At 47.0% G+C, this 25471-nt stretch overlaps 1 protein-coding gene across 1 annotated transcript in view; it reads right to left on the reverse strand.

Moving 5' to 3' along the window:
- dnah5 (dynein, axonemal, heavy chain 5) overlaps window positions 1-25471 on the reverse strand; it is a 138397-nt gene that overhangs the window by 1188 nt on the left and 111738 nt on the right. Inside the window, exons 74-87 of the mRNA XM_030370379.1 lie at window positions 25326-25430; window positions 24652-24790; window positions 23467-23581; window positions 22296-22486; window positions 20487-20608; window positions 16988-17137; window positions 15810-16055; window positions 14702-14921; window positions 13174-13379; window positions 10974-11177; window positions 7292-7507; window positions 4312-4524; window positions 3185-3337; window positions 1753-1984 (exon numbers count right to left, since the gene is read on the reverse strand). Coding sequence (XP_030226239.1) covers window positions 1753-1984; window positions 3185-3337; window positions 4312-4524; window positions 7292-7507; window positions 10974-11177; window positions 13174-13379; window positions 14702-14921; window positions 15810-16055; window positions 16988-17137; window positions 20487-20608; window positions 22296-22486; window positions 23467-23581; window positions 24652-24790; window positions 25326-25430 — 2512 coding nt within the window. The remainder of the gene's footprint in view (window positions 1-1752; window positions 1985-3184; window positions 3338-4311; window positions 4525-7291; window positions 7508-10973; window positions 11178-13173; window positions 13380-14701; window positions 14922-15809; window positions 16056-16987; window positions 17138-20486; window positions 20609-22295; window positions 22487-23466; window positions 23582-24651; window positions 24791-25325; window positions 25431-25471) is intronic.

The following is a 25471-nucleotide window of genomic DNA, read 5'->3' on the forward strand; positions in this document are numbered from 1 at the left end:
CATTGTGACACTCGAATCGGTGTCCCATCTCGACGACAACAATTCCCTCCTTAACGCCGGCCGTGGATTCAGCGGGGCCTGTCGCTGAATACGCTCTCGAGGGAGACCGCCTGTCAGGTGCGTCCCCCTCTGATGGCCTGCTAATGGGACTGGTGGAGTGGCTGGGCCCTCCAACCCACTTGTAACATCCCTCCAGAATGAAGAGCAAGCCGGGGCCATACACACACACACACACACACACACACACATACAGAGACACACAGCGTGCTAGCGCCGAAGATTCTCGTCCTTTGTAAATCCCCAACCGATTCACGATAAGAAAAGACCTGCGCCAACAACGGAACCAAGAATAGTCCCCAATCGCTTGGGTGGAAAAAGATCACAACACATTCACGCCTGAAAGGCAAGCAGGGAACGGATAGTTGGGGTCGAGTGCACACGTACACACACACACACACAAGCACAGCCGACGCTCTCTGTGTGTGTGTGTGTGTGTGTGTGTGTGTGTGTGTGTGTGTGTGTGTGTGTGTGTGTGTGTGTGTGTGTGCGTGCATGCGTGTACACACCAAGGCACGTCTTGGTGTTGTTAAATCATCTCCAGGCAGTCTTTGCACTAGGGGGTGATATGTGTGTGTGTGTGTGTGTGTGTGTGCGTGTCGAGAGCGGGAGGTGTTAGGAGTGTATGTGTGTGTGTTTGTGTGTGGAGGGCCGTGGGGTGACAGGTGATGACGGCTTCAGAGTGCGGTTCCATCCTTGCCGTTGGTGGAGTCTAGTGCTCCAGTACTCTCACGAACTAATTGTTTACCATCTGCCCGTAGATCTGTTCCCAGACTAAATAAATAGCAATCCATTTCCACTTGACATTTAAATGGCAGTGCGAACGTTAAGATGAGAAGAAACAAGTATAGAGCACAATGTGTCTCAGAGAGAACAAGAGGAAATACAAAGAGAGGTTTATATTCACTCCTGGGTTGTTCCATCACACACCAAGAGATGATGATCGCTACGAGAATGCATGAGATGTATTGACAATTGTGTGCAGGACTTTTTAATGGGTAAATTGCTTAAAATGTTCAGGTTTCAATGGAACTTACAAAATGAGCAATTCCCCCACTCTCCATTGTGTAAAACAGCAGGGAAAAGGGGGAAAGTGGATAAAGGAAGAATGTCTGTTCTTTAAAGAAAGAAATTGTGAGTGTCGAGTTGGCCCTGAGCAAAACACCTAGCTGCTCGACGAGCTGGCTGCTACCTTGCATGGTTGACACTGCTGTCAACAATGTAACTGTCAAAACTGTCAAACTGTCAAAAGTGAACTACAAGCAGGCTGCAGTTCATTACCGGCCAAAGGGGCCAGTAATCAGAAGTCCTTTTCTAGCACAGGCATGTTTAAATGAGAACTGATCAGATTTTCTACTTTTTGGGGCAGGGTTGCTGAGTCTAATCTACACGCCCCCTCAACTCAGATCCAAGAAGAGGTGTCAAATTGATGTGACACACAGGTGTGTGTCACATCAACAGTTCACCGGTAACCAGCAAATAACAAGTCAAAGCATGGAGACACACAAGTTCAAGCGTCATCTAACGCAAACCGTACATATCACAAAACATCACGCAACAGGAAACAAGGTGGGACTCCGCCCTTGCCATTCTTGGCACCTTCATCCCCCGCCCCCCCCCCCCCCCCCCCCCCGCCCCCATCCACCTGTAGAAGTCCTACTCCAGCGTCCCGCGACCACTCGACCTCAGACTCACCGTTGTTCTCGGCGTACATGCGCACCACTGGCATGGGCTCGAAGAGGACCTTGGGCTTGGAGTCGACCAGCCGGCAGCCTCGCCGGTCCCAGCCCGCCCCCTCCAGGTTCAGCCCGTACACGTAGACCCCCTGGGAGGGGGGCTGCGCCACGTCCTCCCTCATCCAGCGCGTCACCTCGTTGCAGAGCACCATGCGGTCCAGAGCCCAGCCCTTATTGGCCCGGGTGATCTCCTGTGGTGGGTGGGGGGGGGGGGGGGGGGGGGGGGTGGAAGGGAGAGTGATTAGGGAGGGCGGGACTCCCGGCTCGCTTGATGACCCGACGTCATTAAACAGCATCTGGGCGGCGTGTGGCTCAGGAGGTAGGGCGGGTCGGCTGGTAACCGCAAGGTTGTTAGTTCGATCCCCGGCTCCTCCTAGCTGAACGTCGAGGTGTCCCCTGAGCAAGACGCCTCACCCTGACTGCTCCTGACGGGCTGGCTGTCGCCCTGCATGGCCGACACTGCTTTTGATGTGTGAATATGTGCATGAATGGGTGAATGTCAGGCAATATTGTAAAGCGCTTTAAGTACAATGCAATTTCCACTCACTCTACCAGCGGGCGTCATTGAGCAAGATGACCGCACCCACATGCACATCCCCCCCTCCCTGCCTGCTCTATATGTCTGTTTAAGTCAGCGTAGGCTGGAGAAAGGTGTCTGCTAAGGGACCTGCTGGATACCACTACACAAGTGGGAACACTGTGGAGATGATTTATACAATTAAAGTTCCCTGTAGATAATAGATGGACCCCCCGCTGTTTACCATCGGAGGCCTTGGCTTCCTCGGCAGGATTTAAAACAGTGAGCATGTATAATTCACAAATATGAATATATATATATATATATAAATATATATATAAAACACAACAGCATTTCACCCCCTCTCCAATGCATTATTCAGACAAGTACAAGCAACAAAGGTAGCGGCGGTGCACACACAATTTCAGTTGGACTGAAATTGTGTGGGTGTGCTTTTATCCATAGGTGCAGGTGTGTGTGTCTGTGTCTGTGTCTGCGTGTGTGTGTGCGCGCGCGCGCGTCTGTGTGTGTGGGCGTGTGTGTGTGCATTATGTTTGTAGTGGGTGTGTCCATTTTGTTTGTGCATGTCCATATCTCTATTTTTAATGTGGGTCCATGTTTGTGTGTCTGTTTGTGTGGGTGTGTGTGCGTGCGTGTGTGTGTGTTTGACCATATTTGTGTCTGTTCTTCTTCCAAATATCGGTCCACAAGCATTTCCTGGGTCTGGGTGTTTGTGTGTGTGTTAGTGTTTCCATATGTGTTTGTGTGCGTGTGCCTGCCCATATGCGTGCCCATCTGGCTCCCTCCCCCTCCCTCCACCCCCCCTCCCCCCCCCCCCTCCGCTGGGGCGGCGGCGGCGGCACCAGATGCGTACCTGTCTCATGGCCGTCAGGAAGCCCTGCGGGTTGAAGAAGCCCGTCATCCAGAAGCAGAGCGGCCGTCCCTCAAACAGCCACGCCTGGAACTGACGGTTGCGCTCCAGCAGCTCTGTGAACCAGAAGCCCAGGGTGCTGGAGACCCACGACGCCTGGGAGAAGGGAAAAACGCACACAAGCGCACAACAATCAACACACAAAGAGAATGAGGCACGATGTAGGAGGAAAGGAAAGCGAAAACGAGTGAGAGGTAGGAAACGCTTGAACGATGAGGGCCGTGAAGAGGCCACGAAGGAGAGAGCAGAACAAGATACAGGAGTGGAAGTTTGTAAAGTGAAAGTAAGGGAACACATAAGGCCCAGAATTCAGGCCAGGCTGGATTTTCTTCCCTCTTCTCTCAAGTTATTCTAATCGTTGTTAAAAACATGTTTGTTACGGGGGAGAAATTTTCCAGAATGTCGAGGGACTGATTAAAGATGTTTTGAGAGATTATGCAAATAGATCATGATGTTACAGTACATTTCCAGTGGTAGAATTTGCCTACTCTTGACTTTGACATTTCCCCATTATTTCCCCTTTTTTTTTTTTTTTCATATAAACCAAAGTGACAGAAATTTGTTTCCATCTATCATGGAAATGGGTTTTGTGAACTATGGATGGAATTCCGCGCTGTAATGTCAAAATCTGTTAAAATTCACAAACAAACCGAAGAGCAGCGCGCCAGCCAGCGAGACAGAACATAAGTGGGAGACGGATGATGCTTGTCCGATGCCCAAACACAGCGACACAGTACATGATTTGTCATTTGTTAGATGGAATGGTACCAAAAATGACTAAATCTGATAATAGCAAAACACATTTACGGGAATAGGAGCATATTCACGGCGGCCTTGTGTGTATTTGTGTGTGTGTGTCTGTGCATGCGTGCAAGTGTGTGTGTGTGTGTCAGGGACAAGATTTTTCATTAATAGCTTGGGGAGGCACCAAGCAGCAGCCATGAATGCGCGTTTGGTTCCCTGCTGGAAGCGAGTTAGCGTGTTTTCCTTCTTCTTCTAAAACTCTCCATCGCCAATCAGAAAATGATATATTTATCTAGCAATAAGAATTCATCTATTTCTTTGCTGACCTTCTTCCAACGGGCAGGGATGCGGGCGTCGTACATGCAGTCCAGCGCGTCCCTCAGGTTCTGGCTCATGATGATGGTGCCGTCGATGGCCAGCTTGAGGTCGGTGAGCGTGTTGCGGACTAGCACGATGACCCGCTGCATGCGGTCCACCTCCTGCCGCAGGAAGATGTTCATGGGCTGGAAGGGCCCCATCTTCTGGAGACGCTCCCGCACCTGATCGGACCACAGATCGGAAGAAAGACCGGACGACAGATCAGACGATGGATCGGACGATGGATCTGACGATAGATCGGATGCAGATTAGATTAATAGAAAACCAGAACAGAAAGGTTGTTTTTTTAGAAACCATTCCAACACAACTGTTTATTGTGCGCTTTATAGGCAGAACGTCTTATACAATGACAATCGTGAAGAGTTTCAAAGGGACATTTTGAACAAGACTTTGGATTCTGGAGCCTTGATTTATTATAAAGTGTTGAGGGAGACATTCTTATGTTCTGGTCGTTTTTTCCACATGTTTGATGCGTAAAAACTAAAAGCTGCTTCATCAGCCGTGGTTGTAACGCTGGGAACAGTAAGGATCTGAGGACACACTTCTAGATTATTCTATTCTACCAATTCGCCAGACTGAGGAATTACTACAGGAACTATTTGTACAATGTCTTTATCAACGTATTGTTTTTATTTACATTTTGATATATTCTGATTTGATTGACAGCTGTGATGTCCTTATTCGGCAGTGGTGCGGTGGGGGTCAGGGGCTTAATGAGAAACTCCTGAACCTGGCTCATTAGGAGCAGCTCTCTCTCTCTATCTCTCTCTCTCTATCTCTCTCTCTCTCTCTCTCTCTCTCTCTCTCTCTCTCTCTCTCTCTCTCTCTCTCTCTCTCTCCCCCAGGCACTTTAGCAGCAGACAAATTAGTTCAGAGTGGTTTTATTTCTAATTTGGCCCTCACCCTTACAGGGCTGTTCAAAGTTGGCTCTCAATCGGAAGTTCAATAAAATACTGAAAAAGTGGACCATTGTGTTTTATCCATAAGGAATGGGGCTATATATATATAATGACTGTTATTATAAGTAGTACACAGATAAAAGTTAGCATTAAATACTAAAGCAATTATGAATCAATTATCACATTTCTAATCTTTCACGCAATCATGCTATTTATTTGTTATTATGGCAATGACTATGGCATGTTGGCACGTGGTTTTGATGGACGTTTCTCGGAATTTATAACCAGGGCTAGAACAACAGCCGAAGAATAACAGGAAGGACTGGCAATCCGTGGACATGTTTTGCTGTATGCAAGACGACAACGAAAAGCAATTCCAGTATAAAGTCTCATTGTATTGAGATACACTGTGTTCATAGTGTTTCTTTTGGAAACACTGTTTTGAAATCCCCAAAACCTCATCATGACAGTGTGGGGATTATTTCTTATCGGGTCAAAAAATAAAGAAAGTTGTTATGCTATAAATTATCTGCAACGGCGTGACATATACCAACATTTGCGCACACACACACACACACACACACACACACACACACACACACACACACACACACACACCCACACCCACACCCACACACACACACACACACACCCAGTGTGGCTGTCATCCTCATATTCAGTGACTTCTGGTATGCATCCATGAGATGTTATCTGGGAAGAGAGTTATCGCGGAAATAGTACCTATATCATTCTTCCCCAGATAAGACATTCATTTCAAATGTGCCCATGCTCCAGACCTAAGGGCTTCTTCAATATGTGGTTTCCATAGATACATCTACTATGGCGATTAGATTGATGCCCCGATGGAAATGAAATGCATGGTTCACACGCCTTCCATTACTGTAATAAAAACCAACCCAAAACTCTTACATCTATACTATACTGCTGTATTGAAAATACATTATCCACTACTCAGCTAACAGCTCAGTATACCAACGCCCTATTCTCCAGAAGCCTTTGCTTTGAAGCCATTCAGGACTTTATGGAGACCTGAACCCGGACCGTTCATTGAGATGCATTGGGTAATATTTATCCTGTGCGTGTAAGTAAGTGATTCTTTCATGCTCAGTATTCTAATAATCTATGCCACTCTTTAGTGGGTTTCATGAACATTGGCCTCTCCCAACAGACACTGAAACATGTAACATCGTTGATAATGTAAGGCTCCTTCACTCTATTACACAGATTGATAGCTTTTCCCATAGCGTCCTTGAAGAAGAACAGAGAGACAGATAGACACACAGCCAGAAGGACAGACAGGCAGACAGACAGAAAGAAAGAGAGACAGATGGAAGAGCAGACAGACATATAGAGAGAGACACAGACAGACATATAGAGAGAGAGACACAGACAGACAGACAGACAGACAGACAGACAGACAGACAGACAGACAGACAGACAGACAAGGCGGGTGATTTGCGTGGTGCTGTCTCTTCACACATGTGGCAATATGCTCTCACCTCATGGTGCCATGAGCCCAGGAATAAAAAGCCTGTAAATTGGCCCCAACACCACCAGTGACCTGTGTCCCAGAGCCTTTTTTTGGCTCTCTGCCTCCTCCACAATATGACGCACAGACACACAGACACACACACACACACACACACAGACACGGCCACCTGTACCTCTGTATTCCTGTCCCTTTCCTCACCCTGTCACTTGGGTAGACTCACACGACTCAGATTAACCTAACACCCCTGAACCTCACACCTCCACCCCAGGGCCGACAAATTAAACTAAAAATTCCAACATTTACATACATCTACTATGGCGATAAGATCGATGCCCCAATGGAAATGAAATGCAAGGTTAAATTGCCTTTTATCAATAAAAAAAATCCAATATTTTTACATTTATTAACGTGACCATTTTAAAAATCTTAAAATTGGCAATTTTAAAAGACACATTTTTTAACGAAAACTCCCCAAAAAAGCAAACAAACAAACAGGGGGGGGGGGGAGTGCCTCACCTCGAAGGGGACGTAGTCGGGGGGCAGCTTCTCCAGCATGTCGTCGGCCAGCCGGCCCACCACGGCCTCGCGGGTCTCCCCCCCGCCTGACGAGCTGTCCTTGGGCTGGATGCTCAGGATGGTGTCCAGCACGTCCTTGGCCAGCTTGCTCTGGTACGTGATGTCGGCGTTGGGGTGCAGGCCAAACACCTCGGGGGTGTCGTAGGCCGGCAGACCCTGGGACGGAGGAGAGAGGAGAACGTTCTGGTTGGCCCGGAGTAGAGGGGGGTTTTGTGTTTGTTTGTGTGGTGTTGTGGTTTGTCGGGGGATAGTGTTACTTTTTCCCGACGATGTGTTTGAGTTACATTAGTTTTTACAGATTTACACTTGGATGATTATAGTAAGTATCCATCCATCCCCCATCCATCCATCCATCCATCCATCCATCCATCCATCCATCCATCCATCCATCTTTCCATCCATCCCTCCCTCCCTCCCTCCCTCCCTCCCTCCCTCCCTCCCTCCCTCCCTCCCTCCCTCCCTCCATCCATTCATCCCTCCATCCATCCATCCATCCATCCATCCATCCATCCATCCATCCATCCATCCATCCATCCATCCATCCATCCATCCATCCATCCATCCATTCATCGCTCCATCCCTCCATCTATGAAATGCCTACCGGGCACAGTAACATGTGTTGAAAACAGCAACCTTTTACAGTCAATCTTTACTTGGAGGGGTCATCTAAGTCAGATACAAATGGTTAACCTCATAGCAACATTGACCAAGTCATATTTTAAGGTTCATCTTGTATTTAGCAGCAAAAACGCCTTAGCCAAATAGATAGACTTAGGCAGATAGTGATTATGGAATGTAAAACGCACTCTGATTGGCTTAGGATATAACCAATGAGGCGTAGTGAATCAGCAGCGTTAGGAGAGTAGGTTTACTTTAGATATCACAATTTGGCCTAAATATGAGTTATGACGAAATGCTTCATTTTCTCTTAAGGGCACTTTAGGGAAGGTGTCAATTAGCCTGGTGTTCCAAGTTAAAACAAAGCAGTCGAACATAGACGGATTATTTATACAACGGCACACACTTCATGACCACACTTTGATCCATCAAGTGACCATTTTAGAAGGGGAGGTCAGCGGTAAATGCCGCAAAACAAGGTGCATTGTGGACATTGTGTCCTTCACGTCACAGCAGAAATGCCGACAAAGTGTTTATCACAGAAGCTTTGATTTGGCTTACTTCGAAAAAGGGGACATTTACGATAAGTGCAGCATTGCCCACGTCAGTGTTGACGTCTCAATAAAATGTAGACAACAGAATAGGACCGGGGAATTTGTTTTCTATCGACCAGACGTTTGAAAGACAGAACATTCCATTAAAGCAAGAACATATATTTAACCGACGGTCAAAACAGCCTTTACCCTTTTATACCCTAATAAGCTTTAGAGTCATTTTGGCTCCAGCAGTCCTACTGCTTTATTGCAGAACCTCTGGGATGAGACGCCACAGAGCCTGTGCCGGAAACTGATTTGTTTCTCAAATAAACTCATTCTTGAGAGTGGATGAAGCTTTCACAGAGGGATTTTTAATAAGTGCGTTTCTACAGTGGCCCGTCTATACAGTGTTCATTTTAAACCTTTTCAGACACTTTCCTTCTTGCTGGTGAACTGTGTGTTTGCCAATTACGCGGTCCCAGCTCCCCTCCTCCAGCCACGTGATTGCCGCAGCAGACATGTGTCGGCTCTGGCAGACTTATGGCCAGATTTGAGCAGTCTGAGTCGTGAAACTAGCTTCAGAGTAAAACATCCATCAACATTTTCATTCAATGCATTTTAACAGAAACAGTTGTATTAAAAGGATTTTATTAGAGATATTGAAGTGAGTTTGCGATTCAGCCCCTTACTGATTTTGGGGCACTAAGTGGCCCCGGCGCGAACTCATCTTTCAAGCTAGCCAGCAGACAAGATGTCAGGACTGTGACAGTAATAAGGTTCTTATATGGAGATGTGTGCGTGTGCGTGCGAGCGTTCCTGCATGCGTGTATGTGTGCAAGAATCGTTCTCAAATCACAAACATTGTTGAACCTATTTACGTAGGAATGTGATGCGAGCTATTGCAATTATGTCTTTCATTCCTCGCTATTTATCTTCCGTTGATATTAATAATCACAAGTACCACCAAACCAAAACAAAAGAGGCCTCTGACCGTACCGAGGACTGATTTGACTGACCTAGCGAATAGTAAGCAGTCAGCGCTTTCGACAAAATGACAAATCATTGTTGTCATGTGAAACCACAGGAAAACATTCTATTCTTTTTCCCTGCCCCCCCAATATGAGGAATGGGAGCTCGCTGTTAAGACAGCCTCCAGATGAAGAAGATCCTAACAGAGGGAGATGGGCTGGGCTGACTCATGCGTCCACCGCTTTGCTCCCCATCTACTAGGGAGGAGATGGGGCCGAGGAATCCACAGACACGCGCGAGTCCAGAGACAAGTGCAGCGGGTTCGGATGGAAGGTCCCTTTCACTCCCCTGTTGGAGGTCAATTAGCTCCTCTCCACCAGAATTGTATGTCCACCCCTTGTGTTAAGTTGTGTGTGTGTGTGTGTTTTTCCACATGTGTGTGTCAGAGAGAGAGAGCAGAAGAGGGAGACCAAGAGAGTAAGAGTGAGAGTGAAAGAGAACGAGAGCAAGAGCGAGAGATTAAAGGGGGATGGTTATATTTTATATTTTCCTTTGTTTAGTTTTTATACTGCTTTGGCAATGTAAAGGTTTTTTTCCAGGTTTATCTGCCAATAAAGCAATTTTTTTCTATTGAATTTGAATTACTAATTCACCAGAGAGAGTGAAAAAGTACAAGAGTATGTCAGTGTGTGTGTTTTTGGCCGTGGCTTTGTTTCTTTCTTTTCCCGGTCTCTATTTGTGGGGCGGTGCGAAGGAGAGAGCGTTCTGAGCCTCCCAGCTCTTAGCATCCATCATAATGAAAGTGGCTGTAATGAAACTAGCACTGCAACCACCCTTAGACATGAGCACAAACACACACACACACACACACACACACACACACACGAACGCATAGACCCAGCACACTCTAATAAATCAACCGTAATCTGTGAACAAATAGGAGCTCTACAGGAGCCCACTTAGCCGAGACTGTACGTGTCTTATACAACGGCACGTCAGACTCTGCAGCCAGCGTCACCCGGCAACCGAACTAACACAATGGCCCCGGTGCACGCCACACCAACGTGTGTATGTGTGTGTGCGCGAGTGTGACTGCGAGTGCGTGCGATACTGCCCATGTGTGTGTACGTGGGAATGTGCGCGAATGTGAGTGCGTACTATACTGTGTGCGTGTGTGTACATGTGAGTGTGCAAACGTACACAATGCGCACACACAATCCTCCAGTGCACACAACACCAGCATGTGTGTGTTTGTGTTTGTGTGTGCGATATTGCGCATGTGTGTGTGTACGTGTGTGTGTGCGTGCATGTGTGTGATTGCGTGTGTGTGTGTGTGTGTGTGTGTGAGTGTGTGCGATATCGTGAACATGCGTGTAGGTGTGTGCGCACGTGCATGCGTAAAAGTTAAAACCTCTGCGTGTTACCCCGCTGTTTGGGAATCGTGTGTTGCGCGTTTCAACGACATTTTCCCGGCATTCCCAATGTTTGGGTATTCCCACCTGGATGTAGGCGAGGTACTGGTCCACGCCGGAGCAGCGGGGGATGCTGTAGCCCTTGTAGAAGTGGAAGTCGGGGCCGAACATGTTCTCGCTGAACCACACGGCGGCGAAGGTGTTGAGCAGCCGCTTGTCGTAGTCGTCCGTCACGCGCCCGCCGTACTGGATCTCGCCGATCATGTAGCGCACCGTGTTCCAGGACACGCCCTGTGGGGGAGGAGCCAGAGGCTGGGTGATCAAATCCTATGTCGGGGGTGAGCGGTTTATGGTGTTTGTGTTGTTGATGCATTTGTTTTTTATTATTTAAATGGATACGTTATTTAGTTAGCTAACCCTAACCAAAGTCATTATAACCAACAGGAAATGAACTATGATACAACCACAAAACCCTAGCTGCTACGCTAATGCTAGATGATAACGTTTATTACTGCATTATCTATAGTTATTGAATGGATCATTTATGTCCCCTTATTATTAAGTATTACCAATTATATTCCATTTACTGAATAGACAAAATATAACAAACTGAAGGTATTACCTGCATATGATATGGGCCTATGGTATATTCAAACATACATATGTATACTGTACATACAGTATGATGTAATCGCAATAACACTTTACAACTGGCTGGAGCGATCGCGGGGATCAGAGTCGACGGATATTTATATGCTGTTTTATATGCTGTGCATTCTGTACATTTCGCCAAATTTTTAACTAAACTATTCTACTAATTACTTTAGCATTATAACCCCTCCAGGGTGAATAAAGTACTTATATGACTGTATGTCTGTCTGTCTATCTATCTATTTATCATATTCCTGCCTGCATAAAGTACATCTCATCTTGGATACGGACATTCACATATAGGCCAGAAATAACTGAATTGAAATGCATGGTTGCCCTTGGTACTTCTGGGAAAGGTACTGTGCATTCTGCTATTTGCATGCGATGCGCCATCTGTGACATTCAGATTTAAGCTTAAGTGACCTTCTCAAGGAAGTCCGTAAGAATTTGGATTTTCTCCGTCCTACCCCGCGTGTAACTACCAGACGCTTCGTTCCTTAAAGTGGCTGTAACATGTTGAGCTTTCAGGGTCACAGCTGCTGGCGTGGACTTGAGCGCTAAAGTCCCACCTGGCTTTGATGCTACCCTGGGCGTAGCTAAACCACTCAGTTTGGCCACCTTGACGCTGCGCTCAAACTTTCAACTTTGAAGGCATTTCATGTTCACTAATGGTGTTCAGGTTAACTAAGGTTACTTTTTTTATTAATGTATTAATTTTTATTAATTTAAATGCAGACGTTATTTAGTTCGCTAACCCTAACCAGAGTCACTTTAACCTACAAGAACTGAACTACAATACAAAAACCTAACCCTAGCCCCTATGCTAATGCTATATAATAGCGTTTATCACTCCATTACCTAATGTAATTGAATAGATAATTAATGCACCCTTATTCTTAGTGTTGCCTCACTTGGATACCATCATCGAGTTACATCGAGCGCATACATTTGTGTCAGAATATATAAAATAAAACACAACTCCAAATTCATATGGCAAGGGGCAGAGACCATTTTTGGAATGAAGCCCAGAAAAAATTTAGCTCGGAAGTCTGGATTAAGTGGCGAGGGATACCAACATTTATTTGAGTGTTATTTAAGTGTTGAATGAAAAATGCAGCAATTAAAGACTATCAGTACTCGGATCAGATCGGCCGGATGGAGATTAATCACCAGGCTCTCCCTAAAAACTAGTTTTCGCTCCTTCGATGCGATAAACTTCTGATGATGACGATGATGAAGATGATCTGCCTCTGCTGATCATTTATCCTAATAAATCCTTTTTAATCACGCGCAATATGATGATCAATCACAGGTGTTGCTAACTGTCTATGTATTTTATGCAATATTATGATACAATATTTATAATAATACAATGCGTAAATCATTACCGATAAGGCTTCAAACCCAACAAACTCCCTCCCCGTAGACCTTCTTTGTCTCCATGTATTTTATGCTATAATATTTAAATAATAAATTGCGTAAATCATTACAGATAAGGCTTCAAATCCAACAAACTCCCTCCCCACAGAACTTCTTTATGTCCATGTATTTGATGCTATAATATTTATAATAATACATTGCGTGAATCATTACAGATAAGGCTTCAAACCCAAGGTATCGCCGCCCTCCCACAGACCTTCTTGATGTCGATGTCGTCCAGGTGGTTCTGGACAAACTGCACGGTGGCGTTGAAGTCGGCCTGGTTGAACTCGTAGGGGATGTTCCAGCCCAGCGGCCCGTACTTCCTCCTCTCCTGCACCGTGCTGTGGAGGAAGGCCACACCGTACAGCATGGGCTTCCACTGCACCATGTTGCTGACGTCCAGCAGGTCCTGGTTGATACCTGGGTGGGGGGGTTTACACGGGGGATTAGCTGAAAGGGACCTCAGGGCTACCCGGGATTAGTAGATGGGCTAGAGGTACTCGGGTGTGTTTGGTCGATATGGCATTTGACCACAGCTTCGGTAAAGAATAATTACATTCACATTAACATTTAGGGCATATAGCAGACTTTTTATCCAAAGCGAAATACAATAAGTACATCTGTCCGAAGAATCCCTGTGGGAACAGTAAGGAAGGATATTCATAGAACCAAGTGTCAAGCACTTTCAATATATGACACCGCTCGGCAGTTGCACACGATATATATTGATTCGGAGCTCATCACAAATCAAGACGAATTCCTGTCATTTCCATGATATTCTTAGGCAAACGACGTTGCTGTTCTTTGTAACACTCGGGCCTAAATTAAATCATTGAGTCTAACATCGGATCTGATTAGATTACCTGAAGTGCAGTGATTGGTTTGATTAAGCAGCATGATCCTATTTATGAACAGCCCTGAGTGGAAATGGTTGCTGGGGAAAATGTATTTTTAGGGAGAAGTTACTGACTGGGGCCTGGAACCTATTAAACTGTACAAAATTAGATGGGAAGAGTGCACTCCCACACGCAGCAGACAATTTGAACTTCATTAAGAACTCCAATATGCATCCAGGCCAGCCTGCCCCAGTTTTGTGCCAGCATTGCACACTCAAAAGAGCTATGCTAATAGAGCTATGCTAATGTACCATTGCGGGTACAAACCTATCCACTGTAACATTTAAGGTTTAAAGGGATTCTAGGTTGAAGTTAGAATGACAAACATTAAGGCGATTTTGTTATTTTTGGATGCAGCAAGAAGCAGTGTGAAAGTGTGAGTGAGGGGTTTCAAGTAGGCTGGTTCTCTCCGTGGACAGACACACACATCTGCATACCGTAGAAGATCATTCTTCACTGAACACACTCACCCACACAGCCACCGACTCACTCAGTCACTCACACGTACATTAACTCTACCGCGTCCATCTGCATACCCTAGAAGCTCATTATTCAACGCACACAGCCACACACACACACTCACTCACTCCCTCACTCACTCAACACACAAACGCACGCCCAAACCCACACACACACACACACACACAGACAACCCATCGATTCGCCACGCACCGCCGTAGGTCAACTCTGGCACAAAGGCAGACACACACGCAAGCCCAAGCCTACACCAACACACAGACACACACACACACGTGCGCACACACGCACGCACACAAACACCTACACAGACACACGCACACCCACACAGACACCCACACACAGACAACCCATCGATTCGCCACGCACCGCCGTAGGTCCTCTTGAGCCCCGCCCTCAGGCCCTGCGGCGGCTCGTTGGTGAACTTGATGGCCATCTGCAGCAGGGTGATGGGGAAGAGGCGGTGGGCCTCCGTGGTCATCCACAGGCGGAAGGTGTCGTGCACGCTGTCCGTCTCCGTCACCGTGTCCATCAGCTCGTCCATGAAGTCCAGGCCCAGGTGGCAGTTCTGCAGCAGCGCCCAGCCGCCCTGCAGACAGACGGCAGACAGAGGGGGACCAGGGGGGGGGGTCATGTTGAGGCTGGAGCCAATTGACAAATATCCCCACTTTCTGTGTCGCTGTGCTCGGTGCGATACGAGGGGGGAAACAACTAGCAGGGCCAACATAGACTCTGTTTTCCCTCATTTACATGCTAATTGAACACCTTGAAGGAATTTCCACGTTTTTGTGAAGGACCGAACGTCCTCCGCGATTAGGCACGCCAGTCACGAGTCGAGCAAAGGGAATAAATAAAGAACAGAACAACAAACAGCGGGGAGGAGGAGGCGCTTTCACACTGTGTTGCGTCGTGACACTCGTACAACAGAACCCCCAGGGTGCCCGGTGTGTGAACCCAAACACTGGCTAGAGCCCAGTCACGTGTCCAGACTGATGGGGGAGCCCCGGAGAATAAACCCACGCAGGGGGGGGGGGGGGGGCGGGCAAACAAACACCGACACCCGTCCTTTTAGGCATACTTTAAAATATATATATTTTCATTTATTAAAAATGTTAAAATCCTGATTGCCAATCCTTTTTTCGTGACGGTGGCCCCGGCGGCACACAGTGCCCGGCCCCCCTGGTGGGCTGACTCACATTGAAAAAACCAGTGGCCACTCACAGCGCTTTACAACACTGCCTCACATTCAGCCATTCATGAAGACGCTCACACACCGACGGCGGCGTCAGCCATGCAGGGGGACAGCCAGCTCTTCAGGGAGCAGTCAGGTTGAGGCGTCTTGCTCAGGGACACCTCGACACTCGTCTAGGAGGAGGCGGGGATCGAACTAGCAACCTTCCGGTTCCCAGCCAACCTGCTCCACCTCCTCAGCCACATGCTGCCATGGTTTGCTGCCCCCGCCGGAGCCCCGACTCACATTGACCATGGTCTGCTGCAGCAGCTTGCGGGCGTGGACCTCCTGGCCCTGACCCATGGACACGCAGCGCGTCTCCATCTTCTGCCGCTTGCCCAGCGCCACGATGGAGTCGGTGGGGTCCGAGCCCATGGACAGGAAGCAGATCATGGGCGTGCGGGCGTCCGACTCCTCCCACATCCTCTCCAGGTCCAGCACGGCCCCCTCGGTGTACTTCTCCCCCATGGCGTCCACGATGTACTTCCTGGCCTGTCAGGATGAAGAAGGGTTGGGGAGAGGGGTGGGGGCGAACGTCAACGATAGGAGAGTGAAGGGACGGTGGTTAATTGATCATTAAGTTACACTTAAATTAACATTTACATTCAGGGCATTTAGCAGACACTTTTATCCAGAGACTTACAATGAGCACATTTGTCAGAAGGAAGACGAACAACAATATATCGCTGTCGGTACAGCAAGGATGCTCATAGAAACAAGTGGCAAGCACTAACAATCAGGCAGGTTTAACCATTCCCTGTATTCAACAAAGACAGCTAGGGTAAGACGATACATAATGCTAAGGTCTATGTTTAAGTGCTAAAGTTCAATTAAATGCATGAATGAGTCTTGCGACTTGCAGCATGCATTCAGCATGGCTATAGTAACTGCAGTGGTGCCCACTGTCTCCAGTTCAGCTGCTTGGAGCCAAGTACCCAAAAACCAATTAATAGAGCCCTCATTACTAAACGCACATCCTAGGCAGAAACTCTGATAAAGTTGGCCCGGGGACTTCATAAATATTTCCCATTGGCGAGAAGAAGAGCTTTCAGGCCGTTCCTTCTGTTTATCAGTATTTTTAAAAGACAATACAGATAAACACACACACAGCCACAGGCACAGGGTGCGGCCTGGGCACCATCACTCACACGCACATACACGCACACACATACACACCGAACACAAAGGAATGAACGCACACACACACACACACACACACACACGCGCACACACCGAACACAAAGGAATGAATGCACACACACACACACACACACGCACACACACACACACACACACACACACACACCACACACACACACACACACACACACAAGCTCACACATACACACCAGGATTGAACACAGTCATAAACACACAGGAATGAACGCATACACACACACACTCACACAGGCGCGCGGTCGTACCTGTGCGATGGTGCGGTCGGGGCACCAGGAGCGGATGAGGAGCAGCCGTCTGAAGCAGTCCAGGGCCTGGTCGTAGGAGTTGGGGAGCTGCTCCTCCTCCGGTGCCTCCCTATCGAACCACGCCTTCCACTGCTTCTCATTACGGCTGATCTGGACCCGGGGGACACAGGGACCACACACACACACACACACACACACACACACACACACACACACACACACACACACACACACACACACACACACACAGGGACCAGAGGACACACACACAGGGACACAAACACACACACAGGGAACAGAGGAGACACACACACACAGGGACCAGAGGACACACATACACACACACACACACACACACACACACACACACAGGGACCAGAGGACACACACACACACACACACACACACACACACACACACACACACACACAGGGACACACACACACACACACACACACACACACACACACACACAGGGACACACACACACACAGGGACCAGAGAACACACACACACAGGGACCAGAGGACACACACACACACACATGGACCAGAGAACACACACACAAACACACGTACACACACACACAGGGCCACGCACACAGGGACCAGACACATACCACACACATACACATGCACACAAGCACACGCACAGGTAAACATGCACAAACACAGACACACACACACACACACACATACAGAAGCACACACACTCACACACACACACACACACACACACACACACACACACACACACACACACACACACACACACACACACACACACACACACACACACACACACACACACACATCATCAGAAAAATAATGTTTGCATAGACTTGCCTCTAGGCAGGGTGGTCACATTTGTTCTGAGTTGAAATAGTTTCAAGATAATTGGAATACGCGTCAATTGTGTCAACTGTGACACCACGCGATAGAGAGCTACATGGCAATCGTTTTTTTATCTTCTCAAATAAGAAAGAATGTTTTTATTGTGATTAACCGAACGCCATTGAAAGTGGATGGTAAAATATTCACCAACATATATTAATGTTTATCCACTGAAAAGGGTAGAAATGACAGCCGCATCTCGACTTATTATAATCATATTAATAATAATACACACTTCTCCCAGTAGGCCAGTAAACAGAGACCCTTGGCCTACTCTTTGCAGAGCAGAAACTCAACATGACATTAATCTAAGTCCTTTCATTAAGATAAGATTTCTGGGTCTGTGTTGTATTTCGTGTTTGGTGTAAATTTGTCCATTTCGCAGTCCAAGTGTTGGCTGATTTTTCTGTCAACAAATGTATGAGTGTATGTCCAGTGGTGGGCCATCAGTGCCAGCAGGGCCTTCTCTGATGGCCCTGTCAAAATCTAGATAATATATGTATATTATTTTTTTCAAAATTACATTAATTTATCTCTGAACGCATCCATTTCTTTTTCAGTACTTACAACATAATTCCAGAACTATTTTCTTTTGTAAGGCTGAGCTCAGCTGAATAACGCATCACAGCTAGGTTACAAGCATCCGGTGAAAATAACAATAACTGTGAACACTTGTTTTTGTGTCATGTGTTTGATGTGCAATCTGTTTGCGGAGTGACATAAGGAAAGATCTGATGGTGATGCTGCATTACTCTAGCTCTGCGGTAATGCAAAGTGGTGTGCGTGTGCGCGCTGTTGTTGTTGCTGAAGATCAACTGTCTTGTTGTGGATGTTATGCAGTAGGGCATATTGTGGCTGTGTTGGCTGTATTGGCACGTAATATGACATTTGTGTGCATGTCTGAGTGTTTGGGGGTTGGCCGTTGGTGGAGTGCGTTACTGAAGGCCCTGACTTAAACCCCACGGTCCGCTGCTGTGTATGTCTGTGTATGTGTGTGTGTGTGCGTTTGGGAGTACAAGCATATTGCTGCAATCAGCTAGCCTCTTCACGCCTCTCCCAGTGTGTGCGTCACACATTGAGAACTCTTTGCTTTGTTTGTGTTGCGTTCCTCATGCCAGCTTGTCAGTCTGGCGTACACGCGATGGTGTGAACCCATACTCAGCAGATGCTATCTCTCTCTCTCTCTCTCTCTCTCTCTCTCTCTCTCTTAACCATGTTTTTCTCTCCCCAAGTCTCTCTCGCTCTCTCCGTCTCTCTCTCCGTCTCTCTCTCTCTCTCAACCCCTCCATCTTTGACGGTGCTGTATCTTCTGCACATGCTTTTCCTTTTTTTTCTATTTTATGACTGATTTAATTAGACTAAAATCTAGTTATCCACCTGTCCATCTTTCACACGCACACACACACCCACACACAAACAAACAAACACACCTACACAGTACACACACACACACACATAGACATCCATGCACTCATACAGAGCAAAGATATGACTGAGGAGAAAGATTGAACGTTTTTTCAAAGTAAGCTTATTTCACAGCACAGCGAGCAGCGAGTCCCTCGTTGGGAGCCACCAGCCTGTCAATCACACAAGTGGCTATGTGTGTCCGTGTGTGTGTGTGTGTGTGTGTGTGTGTGTGTGTGTGTGTGTGTGTGTGTGCTAATGGCACACCATCAGTGTGAAAGTGAACATGTGCATCCTTTAAGGCCAATATTTGTATGTGTGTGTGTGTGTCTGTTTCAGTCGGTCGGTGTGCTTGTGTGTGTCTGTGTGTGGGGGGAGGGGGTTGTGTGTTTATGTGCTGATATATACTGCAGTGATTGTTTGTATATGTGCTTTTGTGTGTGTGTGTGTGTGTGTGTGTGTGTGTGTGCGTATGTATGTGTTGGTTTGAGTGTGTGTGTTTTCTTTTACTATGTTTGATGAAGCGAGGGCTGATGAGACCAACGTTGACATGCTCGATCTGGAGAGGAGATGGGGGTGCAGTCGTGCTGTGTGTGTGTGTGTGTGTGTGTGTGTGTGTGTGTGTGTGTGTGTGTGTGTGTGTGTGTGTGTGAGTATGCGTGCTTTTGTCAATATCTGGCTGTCTCTTTGACAGGTATGTTGCCAAAATAAATAACTCTGGGAAACCAAAACCATCTTCAGAAAATGACACATCTGTCACAGCATCAGCCAGTGCTTATGATAGGTCATCTATTGTGTATTCATGTGTGTGTGACTATGTATGTGTGTCTGTGTACGCGCGGCGTTATGTGTGTGGCTGTGTACGTGTGCATGTGTGCACATGCATGTGTGTGCTTATCTACTGTCTGTGTGCAACTCCAAGTGTTTATGAAAATTCTTGTTACAGATTTGGCATACTTGATGTGTGTGTGTGTGTGTGTGTGTGTGTGTGTGTGTGTGTGTGTGTGTGTGTGTGTGTGCATGTGTGTGTGTGTGTGTGTGTCTATGTGTGCCAGTGTCTGTGTGTGCGTGCGTGTGTGTTGGTCTGTATGTGGGCTTTAGAGTGTGTGGGTGTGTTTGTGTGTGTCTGTCTGTGTGTATGCACGTCGGTGTGTTCGTGCGTGCGTGTGTGTGTGTGTATGCGTGCGTGTGTGTGTGTGTACCTGGTCCAGTATATCAGAGAACTGCCACAGCTTGCCGAGCTCCACCAGGTTGAGCCAGGTCATGTCCAGGATCCACTTGGCTGCTTTGGTCGGACACGCCTTCAGGTCCAGAGATGCACCTCCTAGATGGACAGAGACAGAGACAGAGACAAAGACAAAGACAAAGACAAAGACAGACAGACAGACAGACAGACAGACAGACAGACAGACAGACAGACAGACAGACAGACAGCAAAATAAAAATAAATAGATCAATAAATAAATTCATCACAAACAAACAGGGTTAATATTTTTTGTCTGTAATCTCAATAGGGGAAATTCGATTACATCATATCATATGAATGTAACAAGCGCTGCACATTCATAAATGCTGTTGTTTTCTGTTAGTTAACAGTGCTTCAATCTGCGGGGAATAGTCCTACGTAGCTTTGTTAAGATCACCACTTATCATCTGAGTTTAACGATGAAACACGTTCTGTAGCGACAATACCTTGCACATATATCGCAAGGATATCGTAGCGTTGTAAACAACTCTCTGCACACAGGCAGAAGCATATGCACATTGCACACACACACACACACACACACACACACACACACACACACACACACACACACACACACACACACACACACACACACACACACACACACACACACACACACACACACACCTCACCACACACCCACACACACCAGTATGGGATCAGACCCAACAGATGGCCTAGCTTCGTGCATTAGCGGCGGGCTCATAGCGGTGTGGTTTGCGTGCGCTTGCTTGCCAAATGCATCGGCTGCCACCGTGCTCCCGTGAACCGCGACCCACGGGGCGGCAAACTGTTGCTGAGAACCTTGAGACGAGGAGCTCCGGAGTGTCCTCAGTGCACGCACAGCTCAGAGTGTGGCTGCGAGTCAGAGAACGCTCCCCGACGGCTTTCATTAAACAATGAGAAAGAATCTGAATGAAAGACTGAATAAAGGAACCTTCAGTGATCCACAGAGAGGGATGTGCTCTGAAACGATGACAATGCAACTCAGACAATAACATGGGAGAAATTATCATACGGAAAGGAATGGAAATCCTGGAAAAGAGAAATGAGCAGTGGAACGTGCAAAACAGCAGCACTGAGGAGGAGGGGACGAATGGATGAATAGAAATGAAGTCCTTCAACCTTCAGCAATCGACGGAAATGAGAGGCACTCGCTCAGATGCCCACAAGGCCTGCTTCCATCCCGAAATGTGTGTGTATGAGTGGACCGATGACAAGCCATCCGGGTCAGTGTGCAAGTGAACATGTGTATCGTTAAGGCAAATATGTGTGTGTGTGTGTGTGTACAAGATACAAGATACAAGATTGTTTATTGTCATATACACAATGGAAACATAGTTTACACTGGGCAATGACATTTTGAATTTGCAAGTTCCCGTCACATAAAATATGCTTAAAATTAAAGTAGATAAATAAACTAAACTACTAAAAATAGCTGTACATATCTGTGTGTGCGTTTGTGTGTGTGTGTGCGTGCGCGCGCGGGTGTGTGTGTGTGCGTGTGTGTGTGTGTGTGTGTGTGTGTGTGTGTGTGTGTGTGTGTGTGTGTGTGTGCGTGCGTGCGTGCACGTCTGCGTACGCGCCTGTGTGTGGAGGAGGGTTGTGTCTATTTTGTTCAAACGCTTACAAGGCCACTTCCGCCCCCAGAACACAATATATAAAGCACAGGCAGTCCCTGAAGTCCTCCGGCAGAAACACAAAAGCCGCGAGTCGCCCAGAAGCGAGAACCCTTCGGCAATCGAAGAGCGGGAGCGCTCACCTTTGATGAGCGTGAGGAACTCTTCGTGCTTCACCTTGCCGCTCTGCATGTCGATCTTGAGCGTGAGCAGCAGGGTGAACAGGAACTTGTGCGCCTCGTACAGCCCCCGCGCAGCGTAGCGGTACACCTCGAACGTCATGAAATCGATGATGCTCACGATGCGCTTGCTTGTGATGGGGCTCTTGGACGACCTGGTTGAGGTGGGGAGGGAGGAGATGGGTTTAAATAATGTAGGTCTGTAGAAACGGGTCTCAGGGTTAATAGGGACAGGGGGATGGTGTCCCAGGGGGATGGTGTCCCCCCCCCCCCCACACACACACACTTAGAGTGCACGCTGCATTATCCAAGCCGTGGCACGTCATGTGCACTGAATGTATGGCAGCAGGACTGGAAACAGGGGCCTGTGCAATTAATCGAAATTTAGGGGTCAAAACTCTCCAACCTAAAATAATCAAGTGTTTTTTTGGATGATTTTGAGCAAGTTTTGTATATATATATTTTTTTTTAGCAAGTTCTAGTTTTATAGAAATCGCACAACAAATGGTACATATTTGGAAATTATTTTCGATTTTAATTTTTTTAAGTGGAAATTCTCAGGCACTAAGGGGTTTTTTTGGAGAGAAAAGCTGAATAAGTATTATTTTTTCCATAATAGAGCAGCCCTAGTGGCGGGTAGCCAATGGATGTAGAGGACTGAGGTTGGGGTTGTGAGGGGGTGTCGGGGGTTGTTACGGGGAACAGGAGCTCCCTGGTACAAGGGAGCGATAGACTATCTCATCCCGAGGTCTAACGCCACCTGGAACATCGCTCCTGGATGTACGAGGTAATCAGATCAAGAGTGGTTCTCAGATCAAGACGTCACGGGTTAAAACATGCGGTTTGCAGGAATGGCGATATTATAGTTACTCAAAAGATTGCACGTCAGGTAAATTTCATGGAGCATCCTGTCGCCTAACCCCAAATTGGAGTGGAGCTTTTATTTTCCAACACACGCATTCATAAGTTTCAGAAGAGCATTCATACGTTTCAGAAGAGCAGAAAAGCCCAGTAGGATGCTACACTGATTCTATAGTTCCAAAGTCTGCAGTAGAGTCATCAAAACCAAGCCCCTTTAAGTATAGAGAGGTCATTCAAGCCAAGCTTATTGCTAATAATTGCTAATAGCTCTCACCGGGCCAGGGAAAGGTCAAAGAGTCCCAGGAACTGTCTGAGGGAGGTCTGGTACATGACGTTCACCACACTCATCTCTGTGATCAGGAAGTACAGGATGCTGCCCCTGGTGGCCACTGTGGAGAGATACACTCGCACGCACACACACACACAAGAGCGCATACGCAAGAAGGCACAAACACAACCGTGCACAGAGACACACACACACACACGCAAATACACACAGACACACACACACACACACACACGCACAGTTAATAATCCCAATGGATATGAGTTTCACAAAACTTAGTGTGAAATTAATAAACCAAATGGTATTAAGGCAGGATTTAAAATGTCACGTATTTATTCTGGTTACCCAGAGTGAAAAAGGCCCCGGATAACATGACATTATCCTCCTTTTTAAGAATGCTTGAAAATGCCTTTTAGGATTCATTTAAATATTCCCTAGTCATTTAGTGCAGAATAAAAAACTACTTTTTCCAAAGACATGAGAATATATTTGGCAATAGGCTGTGACACAGGAAGTCTCGAAACTGTCCTATGAATAAATCAAGTCTTGTTGCTAAGCACCCGCCTTTCCGAAGTACTTCAGAGAGGAGGGGAGGGGAGGGGGGGGGTGCATAAATGTTAATCCATAATCAAAAAAGCTACACATTCTTCTTATCATTCTCATTGTTATGCACAGTAGGAGTAGAGAACCGGATCCAGAAATCAAGAACCGGATCCAATGTATTCAACCAATGAGGACACATGAAAATATACCCCTCCGAAAACAAGTCCAAGAAAGGCCATTGTAATCCAATTGGTCGTAGTACCCTGGATCCGCTTCAGGATTTCTGGATCCACTGACATGTGGTTAACAGGGTTAGGCAGGAGTGAAAGCCCCTTATCAGTCTGAGACTAATAACTAATTCTTAAGAGGCTAAGCAGGCAGCAAACTTCAGAAGAAGTTAATTTGGGCTTGTCCATACCGAAGAAGTCCTTTGCAGACAAACTTTCCTTACACTTTAAGTGGTTTTGTTTCGGTCTCTGAACCTCTGTAAGTTAAGGACACTTGGGCCTCTATGGAGACAAGGAGTTCCAAAATAAACCACAGCATTGTTTATTTTCTGACTTATAGCGTACAATGTCTGCATTTTACTCTACTGCTTCTCCCCAGGAAGCATGCCGACAGATGTCCTACCGGGTCGGTACTCCTCCCTAGCGGCGTTGATCTGGATCTCCGTCTCCGCTGCGATCTGCAGCTTCTGGGTCACCTCCTCCGCCGTGCGCTTGGTGTTCCCCAGGACCACGATCAGGCTCTCGTCGTCCACCAGCGACCCCTAGAGTGACGTGTTTACACAGGACCAAGTAAGGTGACAAGGACATTTGGCCTGGATGGTCGTGCGCGAGCGACTTTCTGTCAATGAGTAATCCCCTCAGAACGCTGGACAGACTTATTGACCCAAAGTCACTAAGGCATGATAAGTCTTGAATTTTGGGAAACAAAAGGCACGTCGATGCAAAGAGTCCAACCGAAGCTGTCCGTAGTGGTGTTTATCAGTGAGTTTATAGCGGTTAAACACAATCAGATAAGAGCTATGTGCTCATGATCAGGGCACTCCATGAAGGGAGTACACTGACCAAATGCTAATGCTAACGTCATCTTCATGGTTTGCGGCGAGACTCTCTAGGGCCCTCCTTTACTCCAGGGTGTGGCCGGCATGATAAACCATCGCAGACAGAATGACGTTGTTGTTGTTGTTGTTGTTATTTAGATTCAGGATCTTGCCCTCTTCTGCTCTTTTCTTTAAATCGTACAAACAACACCTTAAGCCAATCACAAGACTGGCATGTGAGGAAGTGTGGACCCCTTGCCTGCGTGCTGGTCAGCCTGTAGAGCAGATTATCCTCCAGTTCCTTCATCTTCCTCTTATTGGACGTCACGTCCTCTAGAAGGTCCGTCCTCTCCTTCTCCAGCTCCTGGGGTCACACAAACAACACAAAAAAAAAAAGCCAGCAGT

This window comes from Gadus morhua, chromosome 11, assembly GCF_902167405.1.
Source record: "Gadus morhua chromosome 11, gadMor3.0, whole genome shotgun sequence".
NCBI lineage: Eukaryota > Metazoa > Chordata > Actinopteri > Gadiformes > Gadidae > Gadus > Gadus morhua.